Genomic DNA, 26,650 nt, shown 5'->3' with positions numbered 1-26,650 from the left:
GCACAGGATGTAAGCTTATTCTACTTGTTCTCTCTATGAAATAATCTTTGGTTATTTTACTTTGGGATTGAGGTCTTAGTTCTATTGTAGATCCCTTGCATCTCTGTTCAGCTTCCTGAAGTAACCATGTATGTGTTTTGCCTCCCTTAGAAAACTAAATCCAGAGCTTGGCTATAATCCACTCCTCAAGAGAGCTAGAACTGGCTGAGGTTCTGTGTCAACAACTGTATTTTTTTTTCTTGACTGTGTTTTTGTCCCTGTCACCATCTCACCATCCTTAACCCAAATATTAAACCTGGTTTGACTGGAACTCTTTCTTTATCTTGGGCTTAGCTGCACTCTATCAGTCTTTCTGGGATAAGGAGAATGGGAGAGATGGATGTCATCGTGGAGGATGACATGGGGAGAGAAGAGGGTGAAAAGAGAGAATGAACGAAAAATTGTGTTGAGGATGGAGGAGGAGCCAACAAAAGAAGGATGTTTCAGGAACCAACACATTATCACAGACTCAACATACCTCTTCCTTGCTGACCATTTCCTGACCTGACTCCACCCCTGAGGGACACAGCTCAGCCTTGACCAATGACTTTAAAGGATTAGGGGGAACAAAGGGCCAGAAGTTCAGCAGTAAAGAATAAAAGGCCACACCTTCCAGCAGCAGCACAGACTTGCTTCTGACACTTCTGTGATCACCAGTAAGCTCCAAGACCTGACATCATGGTGCATTTTACTGCTGAGGAGAAGGCTGCTATCACTGGCCTGTGGGGCAAAGTGAATGTGGAAGAGGCTGGAGGCGAGGCTCTGGGCAGGTAGCAACTGGACTTCATGGGGGAGGATGGTGAATATGAGCCTGGCAAATTGACCAGGAAATTCTTCAAACTTTTCGAGTCACTGATTTTCCATCTGCTATGGTCTCATCTCATAGGCTCCTGGTTGTCTACCCCTGGACCCAGAGGTTCTTTGACAGCTTTGGCAACCTGTCCTCTCCCTCTGCCATAATGGGAAACCCCAAGGTCAAGGCCCATGGCAAGAAGGTGCTGACGTCCTTCGGAGATGCTGTTAAGAACATGGACAACCTCAAGGGCGCCTTTGCTAAGCTGAGTGAGCTGCACTGTGACAAACTGCACGTGGATCCTGAGAACTTCAGGGTGAGTTCAGAAATGTTCACGTGTTCTTTTTATGCTTTTTACTTTGGAATAATAATGGAAGTTGAGTCTTTGGTTGCAAAGACTAGCAAAGATCTCAGAAATCATAGATCAAAGTTGGTGTTAAGAGGGCAGAATTCCAGTGGACATACCAAGAGCACCTTGATTCAGGACTCGTGACAGTAAAGGGCTACTAGCCCTTTTAAGCCTGAGTTTGCTTAAAACTTTTCAGGGACTTTTGTTAGAACTGGATTTGTTTACCCTAGAGAATATCAAAGAATAACAGACTTGTTCAAGGAGGAATGGAATCTGGTTTTTGGTAGATGAAAACCTGTCTCAAGGAAAGAGAAATGTCTTGTTTTATGTGGCTCCTGATGATTGAAGTTTAGGAAGATATTTGGGAGAATAATTTTTAGGCAGATTGTCTCAAAGAAATATCAATCAATTCTCTAAATATATTAAATTACCCATCAGTATTGGGACTAAGTGGAGGCTTATTCCTGCATTGGTTGGAGACTTTACTAAACTCACTCTAAGAACCTATGCAGCCCTGAAATCCTGTGATTACAAGGATTAGACTATTGGTAAATGTGAGAGGGAGGGAGAGAGGCAAATAAAAATGGTGAAATGGGAGAGAGTGAGGGGATATAGGTAGACAGAATGTTGAATGGAGGGCTCATAGAATTTAAATAAAATTTAAGAACTAGCTTATCAGAGTTTATTGCACAGATGCAACCCATGGAACAGTTTACGATGTGGAGTTGGGAGTGGGTGTGGGTATTAAGCCATTATTTTCTGCAACTCTTTTAGGAAAATTCTACTCAACATATCTAATTGTCATTTTGTCTCTCACCTAACAGCTCCTGGGCAACGTGATGGTGATTATTCTGGCTTCTCACTTTGGCAGAGAATTCACCCCTGAGTTGCAGGCTGCTTGGCAGAAGCTGGTGGCTGGTGTTGCCACTGCTCTGGCCCACAAGTACCACTGAATTCTCTTTTCAGTTCACCATTTTTTGTCCCCAATGCCTTCCTTCTGCACATGGGGACTGGGGTTTGGCCTTGAGAGCCCAACTTCTGTTTAATAAAGTACATTCTATTCAGTGATCAAAAATTAATATAGTATCTTCTCCATCATTTACTCTTGTGTTAAAGGAGAAAAGGTTCATTGGCTGAGGGGTGGGGGGAGACATAGGAAGAAGAGCCCTTTGAGAAGTGTGTGTGGACTCATCAACAGAAGATAGACGTCCTGGGAGGATTCAGGATGATTGGGAGGATGCCAAGATGCAGAAAGGAGTTTTCTGGGGTGGGAAATGGTGAGTTAAGTGGGCAGGGACTTACAGGGCAGTGTGGCAAAAACTTATTGTAGGGGGAAGAAAGGAGGTAGTAAGCAGTGCCTGAAAAAAGCCAAGGCTAAGACACTTGAAGTCATTGTGCATCATATTCTGATTGAATGTAACATGCACTAAAATAAAGCTAGAATTAGGATAGTATGTGAATGGGGGGCGGGTGATGACCAAGACTTAGTGTAGGAGATAAGATAAGATACTAACAAAAGTGCGTAGTCTAAAACTAGCAAGCCGGGGCTTGGTAACGTACATGAAAATGACTCTCTGGAAGTAAAGGAGAGAGGAAGACATAGGTAGAGGGTTAGGAAAGACTAGGTAATGCAAGGCCTTGAATATAAAAATAAAAGCTATTACTATGATAGTGGCAAGAGTAAACAATAAATATTCTTAGAACTTTAAATGACCCAAGGGATAGGATTTGGGGGGAGAGTAATCTGCTTAATGCACACAAAATGAATTAAGAATTGCAGAGACTAGACATGGATGTTAATTGAGGAGAACAGACATAATGACCTCCACCCAAGAAGAGCAGGGAGGTCTGCAAAAAGTGAAAGATGAACAAGGGGAGAGTAGGAGGACATGTTTTCTGATTGGCTGGGGTGGATGAGGAGGAAGGAAGTGATGGGAGATGATTGAAAGCAGCCTGGATCTATCGGGAAAAGGCCTGCAATGACTTGGGGACTTTCATGTAAGAATGGCATTAACTGAATCATTCTTGAGGGAGTTATTGCCAGGTTGGTCAGGGAATCATGACCTTCAGGCTTTGAGTCAAACTGTCCTATCAAAGGTTAAGATCTTCACACTTTACAAGTTAGAGTATCATTTCTTGGCAAATTTACCTCTATTAGGCATTTCATTGCTCCCACACATTGATCACAACATGTTCTGTGAATTACCTTCTAATTTGGCCTTTTGTCTCCACAGTGGGGATGAGAGACCAGTGATTATATTGTTGCAGGTTGTCAATAGCACTGGTCTCTCTGGGTCCCATAGACTCTCATTTTTCCCCTAAACAGAGTAAACAGAGGCTCTTCATGGCACTAAACCATTTAATCTAGCCAGGCAGTCAGTCAACAAATGAGAGCGATGTACATTTTTAATCAATCAGTTTCTTTCCGTCTTTCTTGCCCCTCAACTATTATTCTGACTATGAATGTCAAAGGGTCAGGGATGGTGATGATGTAATGGTGAGCAGAAGATTCATTCTTTATCCCTTAGGGATATAAATTTAGATCTAGATTTTGTCAGTTCAAGACAGCTTAATGGAAAACAAATTCATAATTAACACACACACACATGCGTACACATATGCATACAGTAGATGGTCAGAAAGGATGTCTAATTATTGTTGTTAGGCAATAAAAGCCACCTGAACAAAACAATGTGATAAACAGAATATGCTTGGAATGTTAATTTAGCTAAGAGTCATAGGGTTTACAGAGTATGTCATTACCAGGATTAAATCCCGCAGTGGCTTCTTACTCTCTACCACTGAAGAGAAGTTCTAAGTTATTAGGTTTATGCTTTCTCTGCAACAATATTTTTTGCCATTCTCATTTTTACTATTTACATAAGAGCCACACTAGCCCATTTTTCCTGTCTCTAGCATACCAAAGGTTTGCTTCCTCAGAGATTTGGATTCACTATTCCATCTTTCAGAATCTCTATCCCAATACTTTCCCATGGCAAATTCCTTCTTTCCATTCTGGCCCCAGCTCAACTACTACCTCCTTAGAGAGACTATCCCTGACATAACTGTGTTCCTCTCTCATTAATTCCAGATATTAATTTTCTTCATAGCAAATGATAATAAGGGGAATTATTTTGTTGATTGGTTTCCTTATTCATTTTCTGTATCTTCCACCCCCAAATTATAAATCTTAAGAGGAAAGTTTTCTTCTTCTTTGTCTATCTTAAATCCCCAGTACATAGAACAATTATGATCACAGTCATTCAACAAATAGTTACTGAATGAACATTTGAGAACCCATGGGAATGAATGTTTGACAAAACATTATAGTTAATTTTATTTAATGTAAGAAACATAGTTTTTGGTCGGCTGTACTGAGATGAAATGTGTTTCTCAGAGCACAAGTCAAGGACCCTTGCCTGGCCTTTCCCCAGTATTGTCGATTATACTAATGGAGAGCCATCCCTAAGACCTAAGAACTCACTGCCTTGGTTTAAATCTGAGCGTCCTGCTAGCTCTATGACCTGAGATACATTACTAAATACATTAAACCCTCATTCGCTGATCATGTTTATCAAAGACTGTTTAATGAGAATTAAATAAATTAATAGATCTCACATCTTTAGTTCACTACTTGGAACATAAGCTCTCTTTATCGCTTTCTCTAAAAAAAGATAATTAACTTTCCGTATAATTTCTATCTTTTAGTGGTAGCATTTATGTCCTCTATAAACTCTACCTATCTACATTATATACGTATATGCATTCATAAATACATGTGATCTTTTGTTCCGAATGATAATGCTTTTGTAAAATTTAGCTATAAGGATAGTTATCATTATTGAAACCGATTGACCTTTGGTGGAAATAAAAGGTTATTTTGTGAGAAAATGGCAAATTCAAAGCCTGAATTTGGGGAATCAGCATGACAGGTCTGCATGAAAGAGAATAGATGAGTCCTTTGAAAACAGAGGGGTGATATAATCAAATTTGGAAAGCAACCAAGGATAGCTGTGGGAGGTGAAACATTTGGAAATATTGATGCTGAAAGGAAAGAAACTCCAGAGGACCAGACTAAGACCAAGATGTAACGTATTTGGGCCTAAAGAGTGCTCTTAGAAGTCTAGAGGGACCTGTTTGGACTCTATTGGCTTTTAGAAGAGGCTTGTCTAGAGATGAGGAAAGTGTCTATTGGAAAGTATAATTGTATGAAAGGAACTCTGCCTTCACTTGTTATTTTCACTTTTTCCCCTCCTGCAGGCAGAAAAAAATAGCCAAGGAGAAATGTCTATGGAAGCATATGCTGGCTCTGTATAAGGGAGGAACCTACGGTTCACAAATATATTGCTAAGGCTATTCATACATTGGCTGGACATTTGTACAGAATTGCTTCTAGAGACCCATTTCAAACTTATGTCCTATAAATCCAGAAGTGGGGCGAAGTGTCTCTGAGGGAGGGATACAGCTGGAACATGTGGGCTGGAGTAGAAAGCTAGGAGTTTTTATTTTTAAGCCCACTAAATATGAAGTTGGTGGTGCTAAGAATGTAGAAAGAGTGAAATCATGGTCAAGTACTAGTCTATCAAGGAGAACAAACTAGCTGTGTTTAGTGACTAGGCAAGGCCCCAGGCTTTGCGAAAAGTTGACATCGCTGGGTTCTAAGTGGAAGTTGAGAGGCCAGCCTGGAGCTCTCTGCTCCCTGTGCGCATCTGTTGTCTCTCTCCACTTCCACAGCTCCTGGGAGGCATGCTAGTGATGGGTTTGGCAAACCATTTTTACATGGGATTCACCCCCCAGGTGCAGGCTGCCTGGAGGAAGATGGTGACTGGACTGGCGAACTCTCTGGCCCACATGTATCACTGAGGGCCCCGCCCAATAGTGTAGCATCACCAAGAAATAGCTTTATTTTTCAAATAATAATAATAACAGTAGTAGTAGTAGTAGTAGCAATGCTCTGCTAAGATTTCTTCTGTAATTGTCTTCAGTTCTGCTTTTTGCATGTGCTTTTAAATATGTGAAAACCTTAGGGATTATATGTTGAGGTGTGCGGGTGTGTGTGTGTATGTGTGTGAGCTCCCCATTAAATTTTTGTATGAAGTAGAGATTTTAACAAGAAAATAAAAAACAGAGCAATAAAGGGATATGCTTGGGATATACACTTGGCAGAAACATACACTTGTGAGTTTTTCCAGTTAAAGTTAAAGATATGGGAGAGTTCTGGTGAGAGGGGAAGTGTGTCATGAGACAAGAACTCCTCAGGACCAGATGATTAAGTGGGTCTGAAAGAAGACTTCTGTGAAGGAAAAGGATCTGGATGGAGGTAGAGTACCAAAGTGGAGATTCTTTAGAGGAAAATTAAGCCAGGTCTTAAGATGGCAAAGTCCAGGCAAGGATTGTCATTCCATTCTAATTATAAGAACACATTTTCTAAAAGCAGCTGGTTTGTCACAGACCTTGTGAGGATAGACTAGGGATGGGAGGGGTTGGACGTCAGAGCAAGGGATAACTCTTTTTAAAGTCAACTCCAAAGAACTGGTTGTGGGATTTACTAAAGAACTGTCTGGTTAAAGTGATGAAAGCTGCCTAAGAATGTTAAATTGATTGCTGTTATCAGGAGAGAAACGTGTGCAGATTGGCTACAGCATTTATGAAGAGAGATCATTGTAAACTGCTCAGAGAGAGTGATTGTCTAAAAAGAGTGAGAGAAAAACAGGAGTTAGAGGTAACTTCCAGAATTGTTGCCTGGTTTGCTGGAAAGATGGGTGGTTATTCCGTGACATTCAGAGTTGCAGATGCTCCTGAGTCTGGGGGCTTGCAGGGTGCACGTACTCTGCTGAAGATGGGGGTCAGGGCCACCAAACAGCAAATACCTGGATCCACCCCGGCAGGCCAAACCCACACCTGAGTGTGACTGGGATTCCTAGCTGTAGTCATAGCTTCCTCTTCTTTATTTTATTTCATTGACCTCTTATCTTGAAGCAAATTCTTTTAGCATTAATTCAAACTCTTTTCTTCATATCTCTGTACCAAAGTGCTCACATTAACACAGCTTGGGATGGAGAGCTCACAGATAGTCATGTCTGTCATGGTAAACCAGCTTCCAGAAACTTAGTAATTCTTATCCACATTTTACATTTAAGTCTTTTCCAAGCTGAATAGATAAAAGCCTCTTGCTATATCAAATAGACAGAAAGGATTTATTTTCTAGTAGTAGAAATTCATCTATAATATACTGAATATATTGGGTTGAACTCTTTAAATTTTAGAGTACCTCTGTAAATACACATGGAGATTACTTATTATTATTATTATATGTATATATATTTGTAAGATTGATCTCAGGGAGAAACAAACAAACCAGCTTTCTGGAGGTCAAAATGTAGGAAAACAAATTTTGAAATAAAGAAACAAAATGAACCATTCCCTCTCCCACTACAAGTGTGCCTTTTCTAGTCCTGTAAATGCTTATTTGGATGCATGAGACCAAAGTACCTTAGATCTCTGTGGCAGTGGTGTGTGGAGTACTGTCAGTGAAGATTGCCTCTGCCTGATTAGATATGAAGAAAAGTTACACACAGCCGGAAAGTGTGGATTCAGCACACAAGAGACAACTCCATTCTTCCATAGCCATTGCCAAGGAGAATTCTAATACTCTCTTCACTGAACACAGGAACACCTGTTTCCCCAACAGCCAGTTGCGTATTCTCTGATACAAATGCATAGATACATGCATTGGCCAGAGACACTTGTCCATATAATCAGAGTGAAAAAAAATTATTCAGGCAAGTGCATATATTATTGGTAGAACTCAACAACAATGCGGTGATGCTCAATTTTTCTCTAAATTACCCAGTTCTTACCTGTCTTATTTCTAAACAGATTCTGGATTGAGGTCTCTTTTCTTGGTTACAAGAACTATAAAATTATGAGCCCCATATAAGCTTTAGAAACACTGGTAACCAAGAAGAGCTGTGACTTCTTCTATACCCTGGCTGAAGAGAAGAACAATGTCTTGTAAACACCTGATACGATGCTTAACAGAGTTCTAATTGTTACTCTTCCTAATTCTATTTATGCCTTATGGTCAATGCAGGGATGGTAGCAGGGAGCTTGAGATATGAATTGCACGGTAGATGGTAGGAGAGAGGACAGCAGAATCCCCCTGATAGAGCCACCCAACACTATCAGAGACACAAATGTCCATCTAGCTGACCTTCCCTTGCCCAAGTCCCATCCCTGGTGGTGACAACCCACCTTTGAACAATAGTCTCATTTTATTGGGAGAAGTAAGGGCCTGGGGACAAGAGATTAGGAATAAAAGGCCATGCAGAGAAGCAGCAGCACAGACTTGCTTCTGGCCCATTAGTGATCACCAGTAAGCTCCCAGACACCATGGTGCATTTTACTGCTGAGGAGAAGGAGGTTGTTGCTAGCCTGTGGGCCAAGATGAACGTAGAGGTGGCTGGAGGTGAGAGCTTGGGAAGGTAAGCGCTGGACACAGGTAGGACAGGGGGCAGAAAGGCAGAAATTGTTCCAGAAAGACGGATTGGTCAGGTTTCTTACATACTCTGACTTCGCATCTGCTCTGTGACTATGATCATCCCATAGGTTCCTAGTTGTCTACCCATGGACCCAGAGGTTCTTTTACAATTTTGCTAACTTATACTCTGAGTCTGCGATAATAGGCAACCCTAAGGTCAAGGCCCATGGCAGGAAGGTGCTGACCTCCTTTGGAAATGCCATTAAACACATGGACGACCTCAAGGGCACCTTTGCACATTTAAGTGAGCTGCACTTTGACAAGCTGCATGTGGATTCTGAGAACTTCAGGGTGAGTTCTGGGCATGCTTGTGCTTTGTTCTTTCATCCAGGTATCTGTGCTGTGGTTACAGTAGAGAATACAGTCTTATCCTATAGAGGTATTTTTGGGAGGTAATATTTCAGGAAAAAGCTTGATTTTGGTAGTTAGGTTGTTCCTAAGGTCAAAGGTAAGACCAAGTAGAGTAATTAATTACGCTATGACCAGTGGAGGCCACTGGCCATCTGATATTTCTTAAAAAAAAATGTCATGAAGAACACTGGCCAAAAGTGAGCTAAATAGTTTGGCCTGGAGAATACAAATTGAGCCAGGGAGAAGAACACCTTGCCTTTGATAACTGAGATTTTCTATAAAAATCGATGAACACATTTCTGCATGGTTCTTGAGCTTTGAACCAGGAGTAAGCAGGGCAAAGTAAGAGCGACTTTTTCATGGTTTGCCCCTTCTCCTCTCAACTCCAGCAATGATGAAATGCTCTTGTATACAAAGCACTGGATTCTTTGCCAAATGGGTGTCCAAACAATTTGAATGTATGCAATATCTGAAGACTTAGACTATGCGTATCAAGCCCCAGCACTATAATCCTACTTCTAAAAAAGTAGAGAAGCAATCCATAGCAATGCTCTGGGGTCGGAAGTTGGCAGGGAAAATGAGAGAAGGATAGAACACAATGGGGGTTCAGGGCTGGGAGTCACTGAAGCCAATGTCAAGCATATAATGATGCACTTTTGTGGGAGCATGACAATGAAAGTTGCTCAACCTCTTATCAAGAAGGAAATGGATGTTGTATCTATTTGCTGTAAGGGCAGCTTGCGACATTCTGTTCACTATGCACTATCTTCTTTTTATCCCCACCTCCTAGGCAACATGATATTGATTGTCTTGCAACCCACTTCAGCGAGGAATTTACCTGAAAGATGCAGGCTGCCTGGCAGAAACTGATAGAAGCTGTGGCTAATGCTCTGGCCAACAAGCACCAGTAGTTGCCTGGCCAACTATGTTGGTGTCTACCTGAGGGCCCTGGGTCCCAACAGTCCATCTCCTGAAGGTGGAGGGAGAGAGCCCTGCCTCCAGATTTAACTCCTATATAATACAAATAAAATAAAAGTCATGCTCTATAAGGAATATCCTTGTATTTTCTCTCTTTTATCTTTTATAAGTTGATTCAGCTAAAAGAAAGCACTCCTATTGGAATGAGAATATTGGAGATTGAGAGTTTGGGGATGATAGAGAAGGGACCCTTATAAGATTCTACAGGATTAGAGTGGCTTCAATGGGTAATTACTCTTAGGATGGGCAACTAGACACTTGAGTTGGACAAGGTCTTTAGAAAAAGGAAGGAAATGGAGTTACTCTTGAGAGATGCAGAATGATTATTGATAGTGAGTTGTTAGGACACAAAGTAGGGGACCTGTATAGGCTGTTATTTGTATAAACTCAGGATAGAGTTCTTTTTGGACTATAGCTCACTTCTATTTAATATAAGAAACATATTTTTAGCAGCTATAATACAGTGAAGATGGTACTTCTTAGAGACCCAGTTAAGGACTCTGCTCTCAACTTTTTCCTAGCATCTTCAATGGTACTAATGAAGGCAACATCCCTAAAGCATATGAACTGACAGCTTTGGTTTGAATCTGTCATCACCTGGTAGCTCTGTGACCTGAAACACATTTCTAATTCTATTAAGCCTTTGGTAGAGATAAAGACCATTTATGAGGGAAAATGACAAATTCAAGAATCAGCATGCCAGGTCTAATTGACAGAGGAGAAACTGGCCCATTAAAAGCAGTGGGGTGGTATAAAATTAGAGAATCTGCTAGAGAGACCAGAAAAAGCAGGAAAAGAAGCTATTGTTGCAAACAAAATTACCAGTGAGGTTTCTTGCACACCAGAGTGACATAATGAATAGGGTATTTTAGGGAAATTGATCCATGTGTGGGCATAGACTTGACAAGGCAGAATCTACCCTGAATCTGGGCATAGGAATTTGCTGTGAGTATAATGAAGTGATAGGTAAAAGACCTAACTTGACAGGAGCAGTGGAACTAAGAAAAAAATCAGATAAAGGACCACTGTGGCCAAGATGCTGCAGGACTTGAAACATAGTGAAATAGAGAGTGGAGAAGTCATGGATGATAGCCAGGTTCCCTGTCTAGTGAATGAAAAGAGGAAATCTATTGACAGAAGAAGAAAAAACCTAGATGTCTCTTACTTAGAGCTGGCAATGGGCATAGCCACCTTTGTAAAAATCACTTCAAATTTCTGTACTGAAGTCCCTGGCATAAAGTGAAAAGCCAGGGCTTTGGGATTAACAGACAAGGTCAAATTATTGCCCCATTGGCTTGAAACATTTAGTTAACATTTTTCAGAATTAATTTCCTTGTTTGTAAATGGGATAACTATCCCTACCCCACAAATACATTCCAAGGTTTCAAGGAGATATTTGTAAAGTGCATTGTCTGTCATTTTTGAAAAGGTAGTGGTAGTGGTTTATATGATGCATTATGATCTGTTCTTCTGTGCCCTGTTTCATTGTATATTCTTGAAATGATTGCATTATTTCTGAGCTTCAGAACTAGATATCTAACTATTTGCTTAATATCCCATTTTGGATTGCTCAAAAGTACAACAAATACAGTATGTCCAAGACTGAACTCCCGATCTTTTCCTAATTTACTCCTGCTAACTGAAGCTTCTTTTTGTGTTCCCCTTCTTAGTGACTATCACATCATCAATTGCTCAAGCCTGAAAATAGAGATGTTTTTACTTCCCTCCCTAATACAATATCATCCTATTTGTCTCTCATTTATTTTACCCCCATGTCCACTGAAGCCAAAATAATACAAATCAAATCATGCCACTCCAGTCCTTGAATTTTTCAATAGTTTTATTTGACTTTCAGGTTAAAGAAAAAGAAACTGTAACATAGTGTAAAGATCGTTCATAGCAACTTCCTATCATATGACATTCTCCCCTTGTCATCTGAATCACAGTCACACTGTCCATCTTTCTATATATAAATCATATAATTTGAATTATTGTCCCTGGTAATTTTTAATCAACATTATGTTGTGCAATTAATCTGTATTACAGCATATGATACAGATTCTTTTCATTGTTGTATAATATTTCATTCTTTTACCATATCATAATTTATCTATTCCACTAAATGAGGAACAATTAAGTTGCTACTGAATTGAGATTCTGAGGCATATTGATGTTACAAGCATTCCTATACATGTCTTTGGATGCACACAAACAAGCATTTCTGTATATCTAAAAGTATAATTGCCAGGTCATAGGTGTTGCATATATTCTGCTTCAGTAGACGCCACCAAATATTTTCAAAAGCAATTATACTGTTTTACACTATCGTTAGCAAAGTATAAAAATTTTCTTTATCTAGAGCCTTGTGAAATATTGGAATTGTCAATCTCTCCTCTTCTTTATATTCTTTTCCCTCCTCCTTCCCTTTCATTCCATTATTTTCCCTTCTCTTATTTCTTCCATTCCCTCCCTTCTTCCCTCCTTCCTTTTTGCCTCCCTCCCTCTTTCCTTCCTTCCTTCCTCCTTCCTTTCCTTCCTTCCTTCCTTTCTTCCTCCCTCCCTTCCTTCCTTCCTTCCTTCTTTCCAGCTATGCTGGTGGGTATATATTTGTATATCATTGTAGTATTATTTTGAATTGAGAAAAGAGTGAAATTCGCTTTGAATCTTCATTCCTGGGTCCAACTCCACTTTTTTTCTTGAGAACCCAGCTGTGGAAATTTCTGCACTTGGCGTTTTCCCAGAAACCCTCTCAGACTTTAGCAGGCTGAATAAGATAAATCTTGTTTGCAATTCCTTTGCATTCTCTCTTTAGTCACATCATACATTTAAATACTTATGCAATAGGTATCAGATATTTTTCTTTATTTCTCATTAAATTGTTCCCTTTATAATCCATGCTCGCCAAACCTATTTCAGTAGGTGGTAGAGAGACAATATTTATTATTTTTCTTTCACTTAATGGACATTTATTTCAATGAAGGGATGGGAAAAAAAAGAATTTTGTGACCCAAAGTATTATACAAAGGAGAAAGAAAGTTAAATCTATGGCAAAATATTTATCCATTCCAACCACTTATAAACATATCTAGAAACAAAGTGAAACTCCATATAGAGTCAACTTGATAAAATTTTTGCTTTCTAGGTCTTAGTTTTCTTATGTATGAATTGAAAGAGTTGGATGGGTTAAACTGTAAGATACATTCCACAATGTTGACTAAAACATTTATGCATAAATGAGACTGGCAGTATATTTGTAGAAGCTACTGATGAAGGAAATGAAGCTGGGAGGTAAGTACAGGGAGAGCAGGGTTTCTGAGTCCTGACACACTGGATCAGCCAATCACAGATGAAAGGAACTGAGGAACAAGAGTGCATCTCACTTTTCCCCAAACCAATGAACTTGTGTTGTGCCCTGGGCCAATCTGCTCTCAGAAGCAGGGAGGGCAGGAGGCAGGGTTGGGCATAAAAGGAAGAGCAAGGCCAGCGGCTGCTTACACTTGCTTCTGACACACCGTGTTCACTAGCAACTACACGAACAGACACCATGGTGCATCTGACTGCTGAGGAGAAGTCTGCCGTCACTACCCTATGGGCCAAGGTGAACGTGGAGGAAATTGGTGGTGAGGCCCTGGGCAGGTAGGTATCCAGCTTACAAGGCAGGCTTAAGGAGAGTGAATGGCAGCTGGGCACGTGGGGACAGAGCAATCCCCTGAGATTCTGACAGGTGCTGACTCCCTCTGTCCTTTTGCTGTTTTCACCCCTTAGGCTGCTGGTTGTCTACCCCTGGACTCAGAGGTTCTTTGAGGCCTTTGGGGACCTGTCCACTGCTGATGCTGTTATGAAAAACCCTAAGGTGAAGGCCCATGGCAAGAAGGTGCTAGGCTCCTTTAGTGACGGCCTGAAGCATCTCGACGACCTCAAGGGCACGTTTGCTGCGCTGAGCGAGCTGCACTGTGACAAGCTGCACGTGGATCCTGAGAACTTCAGGGTGAGTCTATGGGACCCTCAATGTTCTCCTTCTTCTTCTTTTCTATGGTCAAGCTCGTGTCATGGGGAGAGGGCTCAACGGCAGGATGCAGTTTAGAATGGAGAAGAGGTATTCTGGTTACAGCAGTATGGACTCCTCGGCACCATTTTGTTTATTTTAGTTTATTTTCCCCTGTTTGCTCACAGCCATCATCTCCTCTTATTCATTCTTGTTCTCTTCTGCTTGTTCTCTGCAATGCCTTCTCTGTTTTTAATCAAACTTTATTTTGAGTGTCTAATTTTAAAAAAAAAACTTTCTTTTTTTATCCACTTAAAAAAATGTTACCTAATATTTTCCCCTTATCTCTTCCTTTCGAAGCAAGGAGGATAAAATGTTGTATTGCTTCTTGAAATGGTTCTAAAGAATAAAAATGAAAACACGTTCTGGATTAAGGCAGAAAGAGAGAAACATTTCTAAATATAAATTCAGGCTGATATAGATGGATTCACATCAGTAGTAACACCTACACTTCAGCTACCTTTCTGCTTATACCCTAGGGACACAGTTTGGGATGAGACTTTAAGCTGGGTCCCTCTACTAACCATGCTCTTGCTTTTTATCTCTTCCACACAGCTCCTAGGCAACGTGCTGGTGATTGTGCTGGCTCGCCACTTTGGCAAGGAATTCACCCCGGAGCTTCAGGCTGCCTACCAGAAGGTGGTGGCTGGTGTGGCTAATGCCTTGGCCCACAAGTACCATTGAGATCCTGGCCTATTTCTTGGTGACCATTGGAAGACCATATTTCCCTAGATTCTATTTTCTGAACTTGGGGAAATAATGTCTACCCTCAAAGGTATGGCTTCTGCCTAATAAAGAACTTTCAGCACAATTTCCTGATTCCTTTTACTCATTTTTCCCCCTAAGGATATGGGAAAGTCCCTGAGGGTCTACAGATAGGGAGCCTTTTGTCTTATAGAAAGAGGTCAAGGGAAATGAGAAAAAAAAGGGGGCCGCACACAGTCAGTAATGGATGAAACTTCTATCTTAAAGCGTAAAAACTGTCAAGAAGGTTTGAAATATAGAGAGGATACTGGCATGACAGGGGCTCTATGGGAGACCTCAAACCTAAGACAGAAGCTTCAGGTGAATGCTCTGATCCATTTCCAGTAATTACTCAAAATGTAATGTGCTCAATCAGAGACATAATCATTGCTCAAGGTAATGTTATGTCTCCTTTTTTCCTACTTCCCCTTCTTGCATGCTGTAGGCAGCAATGCTATACTACATCAGATGTTCCCGTTCTAAGGCATAACCTCCCTCTCACTTGCCCCAAAAGACCTCAAAATTAACCCTACCCTCCCTTTTGAGGTAAAGTTCAGTGCTCACATACCACCTGCTCACATATCTTTTGACCCTGGCCTCAATGAACTCTCCAGTATTGCCTAAGGAAATCTCTCCATACAACCCCCACCTTCACCCACTTTTCACATTTCTTCCTATCAAGCACACTCACCCTCCATGCTGTGTAAGCGTTTCTGCGTATTTTGCACTATCCTACGTGACTACCGTGCCTTTTATAGTAGGTCCTCCATAGACAGCAAATGTATATTTATTAAATGAAATAATCAATGAATGAATAATTGTTTCTTGTCTTAGAATTCCTGGGAGTAGAGGACAATCCAAACAATAGACCATTGCGTAGAGTTTCTTTGTGTTAATGCACAAAGAAAGTAAACCACTGAGGAAGCATATAGGAAAATAAACCACTGATGAGACATTTGCTGTGTCATCATAGGTAGTGAAATATCTTTGAGCATTATTTTTGTCAAATGTAACATTAGAAGGATTTCGAGAACCTTCTAATTCATATGTATTTCTTTAAATCTATATCATGTTCCTGTTGATTAATTTTAGACTTACTTGACTACCTGAAACAGAATATGTTGCTTCCGTCTATAAAAAGTGTTTTTATAATAATTCTGTTTTACTACCAGGTTATAGACAATGCATTACAGTTTACTGTTTCACCACTGTATTGTGAATTAACTGAAGGCAGAAGATTTTTTAAGTACTATTTGTTTCTTCTCAGGTCATTGTACACAGTAGGCACTGAGAACGCTTTACATCCCAACAGTATGTTTAAGAACCACCTGGTCACATCCCAGAAGCAGAGGAGCCTCAGGAAAATTTTAGGAAGTTTCCTTTCACACTCCTGAGCACAGAAAAGTCATCATAAGAATCAGACATTAGGAGACAAAGAGATTTTCAAAGGATTAGAAAGAGGGTAAGAGAGGCTGTGGGTTTCACAATCTGGAAATGAGGAAACAAAGTACCATTCTTCCCTCTAAATAGTCATAAAAAATATATATATATAAAGACTTACTACACTCCCTTTTGTTCCTTCACCTCTGAAACTGGCCAATGAATCTAGACAAGAAGTTGGGCCTGAAAATCTCCAATACTGGAGAATTCAAGAGAACATCACTGGGATAAGACTTGGATCAAGCTCAAACTATTACTATATACTAGGTGTTGGTGTCTCCACATCGGGAGTGAGGAGGTCAAGGGATGGAAGGAGACTTTGGCAGCTTCTTATATGCTTTCATTCCGTGTTAAAGTGGAGCTTCCATAAAAGTCTAAGAGTAAAATTAATTCCTTAATATTTGATTTCAATTTTATTTGATAATTTACCCAACGGTTATTTCTATTTTCTGCTACCATGTTGCTTTATAGACTATGTTCAGTACGTGTTAATGAAGATGGGGTATGTGTGTGGAAGAAAGAGAAATGGAAAGAGAGAGGAGGCAAGGAGAGAGAGACAGAGACAGAGAGTCAGAGAGAAAGGGAAAGGGAGGGGAGGAGAGGGGAGGGGAGAAGAAAGGAGATGAGAGAGAAAGGGAAGTAACTAATACTGTGCATTATGTTCCATAATCATTTTAAAATAAACTAATTTAATGTCAAGGGAATTCAGCATAATATTCTAGATTATCCACCTCTTGAGCCTCAGAGAAGGGCCCTGAAGGTTTGGCTTTAGGATTTAATGCCTTACATATTTGTAAACGGTTTCCAGACTGGAGCCAAGATTCTGCCTCTAAAGATGTACAGTTCCAAATTTAACTTGGGAAAGACTGTCCCTTTGCTCTTGATATGTCAGTACCATAGCCCACTTATGAGGTAAATAAAGCTAATTCTGAATGAAAATCTGAGCCCAATAGAGGAAATATTTTATTTATTTATTTATTTATTTATTTATTTACTTATTTATGGGTCTTCGTTTCTGTGCGAGGGCTTTCTCTAGTTGCGGTGAGCGGGGGCCACTCTTCATCGTCGTGCGCGGGCCTCTCACTATGGCGGCCTCTCTTGTTGCGGGGCACGGGCTCTAGACGCACAGGCTCAGTAGTTGTGGCTCACGGGCCTAGTTGCTCCGTGGCATGTGGGATCTTCCCAGACCAGGGCTCGAAACCCGTGTCTCCTGCATTGGCAGGCAGATTCTCAACCACTGCGCCACCAAGGAAGCCCTAGAGGAAATATTAATAAGGAAGTTATTAACTGAGACATTACCTGTTCTGTAATAATTAGAATATAATTCCTTTATCAAAGTTATGGTTATACTGAATTTATTGTTTTATAGACAGAAATATGACTTTTTTTCTTTTTAAATGAGTTAAACCATACTATTCTTAAACTATTCTGTGTGTATGACCTCTGTTTCTATGAGTTCGGCTCTTCATGGAGCATTTTTGTTTTATTTAATTGTATTTATTTAAGTTAGTTTTAATTTATTTTGTTATATTTTATTTCACTTTGTTATTTTTTTGGAAGAATGCCAAAACTGAGGTAGCTAAGATATTGTGTATCTGGGAGAGAAGAGTAAATAATAACTGCTTTACCCAGAAAAATATAGATTAGATTGCTGAAATGGTCTACTCGGGGAATTAAAATTGAACACTAGAGCATGTACAAAAGAGTTCTAACTGAGAAGTATTTTTTGAAACAAATGATAAAACCACATATCTCTGGATGAATGTCATGATTCTCTTGAAGAAAGTTAATAATCATCCTCTTAATTGTATTCAGACTAGGCCCATCCTGGTATAGAACATTTGGAATTAGTTAAACTTGACTGACTGGAGTAAAGGAAAAAGAAAAAAAAACTCTCTCTCGGGGACTTGTAGCATGTGTGTGTGTGTGGGGGGGCATGCATGTATGTGTTTAGTGCTCACTGCGGCTGGAATCAAAGTAGAGAAGACATGCTGTGGATCCCTTCACAGAGTACAAATTAGCTCACAATGATGAAGGCGTCAGTGGGCCTAAGAAGTGTTCCAGAACCCTTGAGTGCTGACCTGGATTTGAGCTTGAGGCTCTGAACATACACCATTTATCACACTATTCACTCTTCCTTATATTTGCCTGGTATGTCTGAGCTTTTGATGCCTTATTACAACTTGAAGCCTTATCCCTGCAGGGTTATGGTAATAGAAGGAGAAACCTGTTTCACTCTTTAATCATACCAAGTAACAACAGTGAAACAAAGCAGCAACTCTTGCCCTGAGACTTGGATGGTGGTGGCTGCCACAGCTATCCATACAAAAGAGTGGCTCATAGGCTATCCATGGCAGAGGAAGGCATAAGAAAGAAGACACAACTCCAATAAAGATGTTAAAAAAAAAAAAAGAAAAAGAAAGAAGACACAATTGAAGAATTTAGGTGTATATGTATACAATGGAATATTACCCAGCCATAAGAACAACATGGATTGACTTGGAGGGTATTATGTTTGGTTAAATAAGTCAGACAGAGAGAGGTAAATACTGTATGTTGTCACTTTTATGTGGAATCTGAAAAACAAAACAAACAAATTAATATAAAAAAAGAAAAAGAGACGCACAGATATAAAGAGCAAACTATTGGTTAGCAGTGGGAAGAGAGGAGAGGAGAGGGTCAGGATAGGGGTAGGGAATTAAGAGTTACAAACTACCATGTATAAAATAGATAAGCAACAATGATATATTGTATAGCACTGGAATTATAGCCATTATCTTGTAATAGCTTTTAATGGAGTATAATCTATAAAAGTACTAAATAAATCACTATGCTGTACACCTGAAACTAATATAATAGTGTAGATCAACTATACGTCCATTAAAATTAACTAAGTTAAAATTAGAATCAAAAGAATTTAAGGAAACCACCTCTGAGAACAGGAAATGGTAGGGGAAGTCTTTAAGTAGGTGCTATTTCTGTCAGTCAAGATGGCAAAATTGTAGCCTTGACAATTTGGCTCTTTACAGGAAAATATAGGCATATTCTATACTCTTATTTAGTAAGTTCCATGAGTTTTCCATGACACAGGTTTCCTGAAAAGATATGTCCAAACTTCCCCAGAAGTGGTCCTTTCACGTACATATGCCTGACCTCTGATATCAGGAGTCTGAAATAGGGTCTTGAAAAGAGTACAAATGTAAAACAATGATAAAGCTAACAGAGGTTTCAGTTGAATAAAATGAAACTCAAAACCTAAAGGTCAAACCAAATGTGGGGTTGGTTTTTTTGGTTGGTTTTTTCTTTTAACATTTAAGACATTTGAAAGACATCTTTCCCCAGAAGTCAACATGTAAAATTTTTTTCCCAAGGATAGAACAATAGTAAGATCCTCTTTGCTTCAAGGTTTTAGAAAAGAATGAATATAAATTGAAAATGTTGAAATTCTATCTTTTTTACCCCTATAATCTTTTTTTGGGCATATAATTCTGCCCTAACCTCTAGATAGCAAAACAAGAACCAAGATTTTCTTACATGTCTGAGAATAATCAGAGTGAATTTGTTCACAAGTGCTTGATGAGGCTTGGGACAGGTCGAAGGGTTGAGGAATCTTTATTTATCTAGAAATGACGGAGAAAATATTTTGGAAAATGGAGCAATGAAAGTGGGAATTTTATGTATTTCTTTGGAACAATTAGAAATAGAGACGTCCTTTTCTTCTAGTTCACCTAAAAATTATTTTAGTTGGAGTTTCAGAGCCTTAGAGCTGAAAGGATGAGAGATTTTTGTTAAATATGTGTTGCCAATGATGACAAAGGAGAGAGAAAGGTGATTCTAGACATCAAGGTACCCGAATCAGGAGATTCTAAGGTAGGAGAAACATGGTGAGTAAAAATTGCATGGCCCTTTCCTTACTGAAAGGAAATGAGAATTCAGGAAGCGGGTAAGATGCAGAAGGTAGAGATGAGGAAAAGTAGGGAAAATAACTAATAGGGGCACTTGAGATCTTATGCTGAGCTCTGAAATGCTTGCTGCTTTTGCTTTTTTCATTGAATTTTTTAATAGTAAGAAGCAAAACTCTATACTTATAGAGAAGTTTTTCCTGCCTAAGAAGTTAACAGGATTTATTACATGGAGAAAAAAGAGGGAGAAGTAATATTGGAAAAGCTGTACATATAGAGGAATAAATTTTAGTAAAAGAAGGAGCAAACAAACAAAAATATATAGAGAAAATAGAATTATGGGTGATGAATTTAAATAAGAGAGATTGTTATAAACACAGCATTCTTAGTGGCCTAGGGGAGGAAAAGAAATAATCTGAGCCAAGGTTAGAATGCCTTTCCACATTTTTACCCCTCCTTTTAAATCATGGAGAAGCTTCTCTGTTCTCCCAGACCCTTTCCCACGTTAGTCCAGGAAGAAACAAGTTATATGCCTCTCTTTAGTCTTTGAAAACATTGCTTCCCTCAGGGTTACTAAAACCTTGGAGTTGTGATCAATTTTTTACTTATTTGTGTTTCTTACTACACTGAGAGATCTCTGTTTTCATCTATGGATTCCCAAACCCTAATAGAGGAACTATCTCACAGGACCTCTCGATTCATATTTCTATTTTTCTATCATTATTTATTTGGTCATAAATAAGAAAAAAATGAATGAGTAGATGAATGAATGAATGAATATTTGTTTTCTTACCAGAAGGATTTAATCCCAATCAAGAGAAGAAAAGAGATACATACTTAGAACTAGGGCAGAGGTTTTATCCATGCTGTCCTTGTAATAATTTTGCATATTCTGAAGGCACAGGATATGATCCATCCATAGAGTCTTAAGTTGAATCACAGTGGGCAAACCCCTTCCACATTCTGGACCTCAGATTCTTCATTTGTGTTCTAAGAAAATAGAGGAGGCAGTCTCTAAGAGATTACTACATTGTGATTCTAAAAATAGTACAAGTAAACTTGCCAAGGATGATGATTTTAGTAGCAATTTGTATTGCTGGAATGAGTGGGACCTGGAGATACCCAGAGAGAGGGCTGAAGGCCTGGAGTCAGTGCCAGGAATGCCAAGGAGAGGTATGGCTGTCATCATTCAAGCCTCACCCTGTGGAACCACACCCCAGCCTGGGCCAATCTGGTCACAGAAGCAGGGAGGGCAGGAGGCAGGGTTGGGCATAAAAGGAAGAGCAAGGCCAGCGGCTGCTTACACTTGCTTCTGACACACCGTGTTCACTAGCAACTACACGAACAGACACCATGGTGCATCTGACTGCTGAGGAGAAGTCTGCCGTCACTACCCTATGGGCCAAGGTGAACGTGGAGGAAATTGGTGGTGAGGCCCTGGGCAGGTAGGTATCCAGCTTACAAGGCAGGCTTAAGGAGAGTGAATGGCAGCTGGGCACGTGGGGACAGAGCAATCCCCTGAGATTCTGACAGGTGCTGACTCCCTCTGTCCTTTTGCTGTTTTCACCCCTTAGGCTGCTGGTTGTCTACCCCTGGACTCAGAGGTTCTTTGAGGCCTTTGGGGACCTGTCCACTGCTGATGCTGTTATGAAAAACCCTAAGGTGAAGGCCCATGGCAAGAAGGTGCTAGGCTCCTTTAGTGACGGCCTGAAGCATCTCGACGACCTCAAGGGCACGTTTGCTGCGCTGAGCGAGCTGCACTGTGACAAGCTGCACGTGGATCCTGAGAACTTCAGGGTGAGTCTATGGGACCCTCAATGTTCTCCTTCTTCTTCTTTTCTATGGTCAAGCTCGTGTCATGGGGAGAGGGCTCAACGGCAGGATGCAGTTTAGAATGGAGAAGAGGTATTCTGGTTACAGCAGTATGGACTCCTCGGCACCATTTTGTTTATTTTAGTTTATTTTCCCCTGTTTGCTCACAGCCATCATCTCCTCTTATTCATTCTTGTTCTCGTCTGCTTGTTCTCTGCAATGCCTTCTCCTTTTTTAATCAAACTTTATTTTGAGTGTCTAATTAAAAAAAAAACTTTCTTCTTTTATCCACTTAAAAAAATGTTACCTAATATTTTCCCCTTATCTCTTCCTTTCGAAGCAAGGAGGATAAAATGTTGTATTGCTTCTTGAAATGGTTCTAAAGAATAAAAATGAAAACACGTTCTGGATTAAGGCAGAAAGAGAGAAACATTTCTAAATATAAATTCAGGCTGATATGGATGGATTCACATCAGTAGTAACACCTACACTTCAGCTACCTTTCTGCTTATACCCTAGGGACACAGTTTGGGATGAGACTTTAAGCTGGGTCCCTCTACTAACCATGCTCTTGCTTTTTATCTCTTCCACACAGCTCCTAGGCAACGTGCTGGTGATTGTGCTGGCTCGCCACTTTGGCAAGGAATTCACCCCGGAGCTTCAGGCTGCCTACCAGAAGGTGGTGGCTGGTGTGGCTAATGCCTTGGCCCACAAGTACCATTGAGATCCTGGCCTATTTCTTGGTGACCATTGGAAGACCATATTTCCCTAGATTCTATTTTCTGAACTTGGGGAAATAATGTCTACCCTCAAAGGTATGGCTTCTGCCTAATAAAGAACTTTCAGCACAATTTCCTGATTCCTTTTACTCATTTTTTCCCCTAAGGATATGGGAAAGTCCCTGAGGGTCTACAGATAGGGAGCCTTTTGTCTTATAGAAAGAGGTCAAGGGAAATGAGAAAAAAAAGGGGGCCGCACACAGTCAGTAATGGATGAAACTTCTATCTTAAAGCGTAAAAACTGTCAAGAAGGTTTGAAATATAGAGAGGATACTGGCATGACAGGGGCTCTATGGGAGACCTCAAACCTAAGACAGAAGCTTCAGGTGAATGCTCTGATCCATTTCCAGTAATTACTCAAAATGTAATGTGCTCAATCAGAGACATAATCATTGCTCAAGGTAATGTTATGTCTCCTTTTTTCCTACTTCCCCTTCTTGCATGCTGTAGGCAGCAATGCTATACTACATCAGATGTTCCCGTTCTAAGGCATAACCTCCCTCTCACTTGCCCCAAAAGACCTCAAAATTAACCCTACCCTCCCTTTTGAGGTAAAGTTCAGTGCTCACATACCACCTGCTCACATATCTTTTGACCCTGGCCTCAATGAACTCTCCAGTATTGCCTAAGGAAATCTCTCCATACAACCCCCACCTTCACCCACTTTTCACATTTCTTCCTATCAAGCACACTCACCCTCCATGCTGTGTAAGCGTTTCTGCGTATTTTGCACTATCCTACGTGACTACCGTGCCTTTTATAGTAGGTCCTCCATAGACAGCAAATGTATATTTATTAAATGAAATAATCAATGAATGAATAATTGTTTCTTGTCTTAGAATTCCTGGGAGTAGAGGACAATCCAAACAATAGACCATTGCGTAGAGTTTCTTTGTGTTAATGCACAAAGAAAGTAAACCACTGAGGAAGCACATAGGAAAATAAACCACTGATGAGACATTTGCTGTGTCATCATAGGTAGTGAAATATCTTTGAGCATTATTTTTGTCAAATGTAACATTAGAAGGATTTCGAGAACCTTCTAATTCATATGTATTTCTTTAAATCTATATCATGTTCCTGTTGATTAATTTTAGACTTACTTGACTACCTGAAACAGAATATGTTGCTTCCGTCTATAAAAAGTGTTTTTATAATAATTCTGTTTTACTACCAGGTTATAGACAATGCATTACAGTTTACTGTTTCACCACTGTATTGTGAATTAACTGAAGGCAGAAGATTTTTTAAGTACTATTTGTTTCTTCTCAGGTCATTGTACACAGTAGGCACTGAGAACGCTTTACATCCCAACAGTATGTTTAAGAACCACCTGGTCACATCCCAGAAGCAGAGGAGCCTCAGGAAAATTTTAGGAAGTTTCCTTTCACACTCCTGAGCACAGAAAAGTCATCATAAGAATCAGACATTAGGAGACAAAGAGATTTTCAAAGGATTAGAAAGAGGGTAAGAGAGGCTGTGGGTTTCACAATCTGGAAATGAGGAAACAAAGTACCATTCTTCCCTCTAAATAGTCATAAAAAATATATATATATAAAGACTTACTACACTCCCTTTTGTTCCTTCACCTCTGAAACTGGCCAATGAATCTAGACAAGAAGTTGGGCCTGAAAATCTCCAATACTGGAGAATTCAAGAGAACATCACTGGGATAAGACTTGGATCAAGCTCAAACTATTACTATATACTAGGTGTTGGTATCTCCACATCGGGAGTGAGGAGGTCAAGGGATGGAAGGAGACTTTGGCAGCTTCTTATATGCTTTCATTCCGTGTTAAAGTGGAGCTTCCATAAAAGTCTAGGAGTAAAATTAGTTCCTTAATATTTGATTTCAATTTTATTTGATAATTTACCCAACGGTTATTTCTATTTTCTGCTACCATGTTGCTTTATAGACTATGTTCAGTACGTGTTAATGAAGATGGGGTATGTGTGTGGAAGAAAGAGAGTTGGAAAGAGAGAGGAGGCAAGGAGAGAGAGACAGAGACAGAGAGTCAGAGAGAGAGGGAAAGGGAGGGGAGGAGAGGGGAGGGGAGAAGAAAGGAGATGAGAGAGAAAGGGAAGTAACTAATACTGTGCATTATGTTCCATAATCATTTTAAAATAAACTAATTTAATGTCAAGGGAATTCAGCATAATATTCTAGATTATCCACCTCTTGAGCCTCAGAGAAGGGCCCTGAAGGTTTGGCTTTAGGATTTAATGCCTTACATATTTGTAAACGGTTTCCAGACTGGAGCCAAGATTCTGCCTCTAAAGATGTACAGTTCCAAATTTAACTTGGGAAAGACTGTCCCTTTGCTCTTGATATGTCAGTACCATAGCCCACTTATGAGGTAAACAAAGCTAATTCTGAAAGAAAATCTGAGCCCAATAGAGGAAATATTAATAAGGAAGTTATTAACTGAGACTTTACCTGTTCTGTAATAATTAGAATATAATTCCTTTATCAAAGTTATGGTTATACTGAATTTATTGTTTTATAGACAGAAATATGACTTTTTTTCTTTTTAAATGAGTTAAACCACAGTATTCTTTAACTATTCTGTGTGTATGACCTCTGTTTCTATGAGTTCGGCTCTTCATGGAGCATTTTTGCTTTATTTAATTGTATTTATTTAATTTAGTTTTAATTTATTTTGTTATATTTTATTTTACTTTATTATTTTTGGAAGAATGCCAAAACTGAGGTAACTAAGATATTGTGTATCTGGGAGAGAAGAGTAAATAATAACTGCTTTACCCAGAAAAATATAGATTAGATTGCTGAAATGGTCTACTCGGGGAATTAAAATTGCACACTAGAGCATGTACAAAAGAGTTCTAACTGAAAATTAATTTTTGAAACAGATGATAAAACCACACATCTCTGGATGAATGTCATGATTATATTATATTTTAGGGGCACAGTTTGGGATGGGAGTGAAATATGCTGAGTCCAAGCTGGGTGCCTCTATAACCATGCCCTTGTTTCTCGACTCTTCCACACAGCTCCTGGGCAACGTGCTGGTGGTTGAGCTAGCTGAGAACCTTAAAAAGAATTCACCCCGGCGTTGCAGGCTGCCTATCAGAAGGTGGCTCCTGGTGTGGCCAACGCCCTGGCCCACAAATACCACTAAGCCCCCTTTCCTGATTTCCAGGAAAGACGTTTTTGTCCTCAGAGCCCCAAACCTGGATATAGAAAAATAAAGAAGAGTTTTGAGCATCTGGCCTCTGCCTAATAAAAACATTTATTTTCATTGCACTGGTGTATTTAAATTATTTCACGTCTCTCACTCAGATGTCTCTCACATGGGACGGCAGACATTTAAGTCATAAAGAAATAAGGGGCTTGTTGAGACCTTGGGAAAATATATCTGTATCTTGGACTCCATGACTGGAGTTGTTGTAAACAGCTAATATAAGTGGAAAACAGACTCTGCTGCTTATTCTTACTTTCCCTTAAAGAATTCAAGTTGCAGTTTGATTTGGGAGTTAGATCATTGCTATGTTTTATTTAAATCAATTATTTTATTTAGCCTTCCTTGTAAATGTCTTGTCTCTCTTTAATTGTCCAGAACCTAACAGCCATAATTCCACTAAGTTCTTCTGCCTAAAGACACCACTGTTCTTCTAAGATTTTCCTTATGTATTTTAGTGCCCTTATTGCTCCTCCTCCTTTGACCGCTCTTATCCTAGTTTCCTCTGTCGTCTTATAAAGATCCACATGAAGGACAGAAACCAGGGGGAGGTAGATTTGCTACCTCTTCCCTTGTATCGTACTATTGTGATAAATATAGGACTGAAGACAATGTAAAAAAGGGGCTTTTGTGGCTTGATATTCACTGTTGTCTTATAATTCTTTCATGGGCTTACAC

At 39.8% G+C, this 26,650-nt stretch overlaps 4 protein-coding genes across 5 annotated transcripts; all 4 read left to right on the top strand.

Moving 5' to 3' along the window:
* The first annotated feature begins 708 nt into the window (after positions 1-708).
* LOC133098575 (hemoglobin subunit epsilon-1) lies at positions 709-2,134 on the top strand. The gene is made up of 3 exons (XM_061201358.1): positions 709-809; positions 926-1,148; positions 2,006-2,134. The coding sequence occupies exons 1-3, from the start codon at positions 718-720 to the stop codon at positions 2,132-2,134; spliced, it is 444 nt and encodes a 147-aa protein (XP_061057341.1). The 5' UTR covers positions 709-717.
* Positions 2,135-8,573: 6,439 nt separating this feature from the next.
* Positions 8,574-9,914, top strand: LOC133098573 (hemoglobin subunit epsilon-4-like). Of its 2 annotated transcripts, none has more exons than XM_061201357.1 (3): positions 8,574-8,665; positions 8,790-9,023; positions 9,863-9,914. In XM_061201357.1, exons 1-3 carry the CDS (start codon positions 8,574-8,576, stop codon positions 9,912-9,914), a joined length of 378 nt encoding a protein of 125 aa, XP_061057340.1. The 2 variants fall into 2 exon arrangements, with proteins under 2 accessions (XP_061057340.1, XP_061057339.1); XM_061201356.1 differs by having other exon boundaries at positions 8,790-9,038.
* Positions 9,915-13,533: 3,619 nt separating this feature from the next.
* Positions 13,534-14,906, top strand: LOC133098572 (hemoglobin subunit beta). The gene is made up of 3 exons (XM_061201355.1): positions 13,534-13,686; positions 13,816-14,038; positions 14,651-14,906. Exons 1-3 carry the CDS (start codon positions 13,595-13,597, stop codon positions 14,777-14,779), a joined length of 444 nt encoding a protein of 147 aa, XP_061057338.1. The 5' UTR covers positions 13,534-13,594; the 3' UTR covers positions 14,780-14,906.
* A 6,567-nt stretch (positions 14,907-21,473) lies between these two features.
* LOC133098571 (hemoglobin subunit beta) lies at positions 21,474-22,844 on the top strand. Its single transcript, XM_061201354.1, has 3 exons — positions 21,474-21,626; positions 21,756-21,978; positions 22,589-22,844. The coding sequence occupies exons 1-3, from the start codon at positions 21,535-21,537 to the stop codon at positions 22,715-22,717; spliced, it is 444 nt and encodes a 147-aa protein (XP_061057337.1). The 5' UTR covers positions 21,474-21,534; the 3' UTR covers positions 22,718-22,844.
* Positions 22,845-26,650: the final 3,806 nt, after the last annotated feature.

The sequence above is a fragment of the Eubalaena glacialis genome, chromosome 10 (assembly GCF_028564815.1).
Source record: "Eubalaena glacialis isolate mEubGla1 chromosome 10, mEubGla1.1.hap2.+ XY, whole genome shotgun sequence".
NCBI lineage: Eukaryota > Metazoa > Chordata > Mammalia > Artiodactyla > Balaenidae > Eubalaena > Eubalaena glacialis.
The sequence above is the reverse complement of the archived record's forward strand: the minus strand, read 5'-3'. Positions and strand labels throughout refer to the sequence as shown.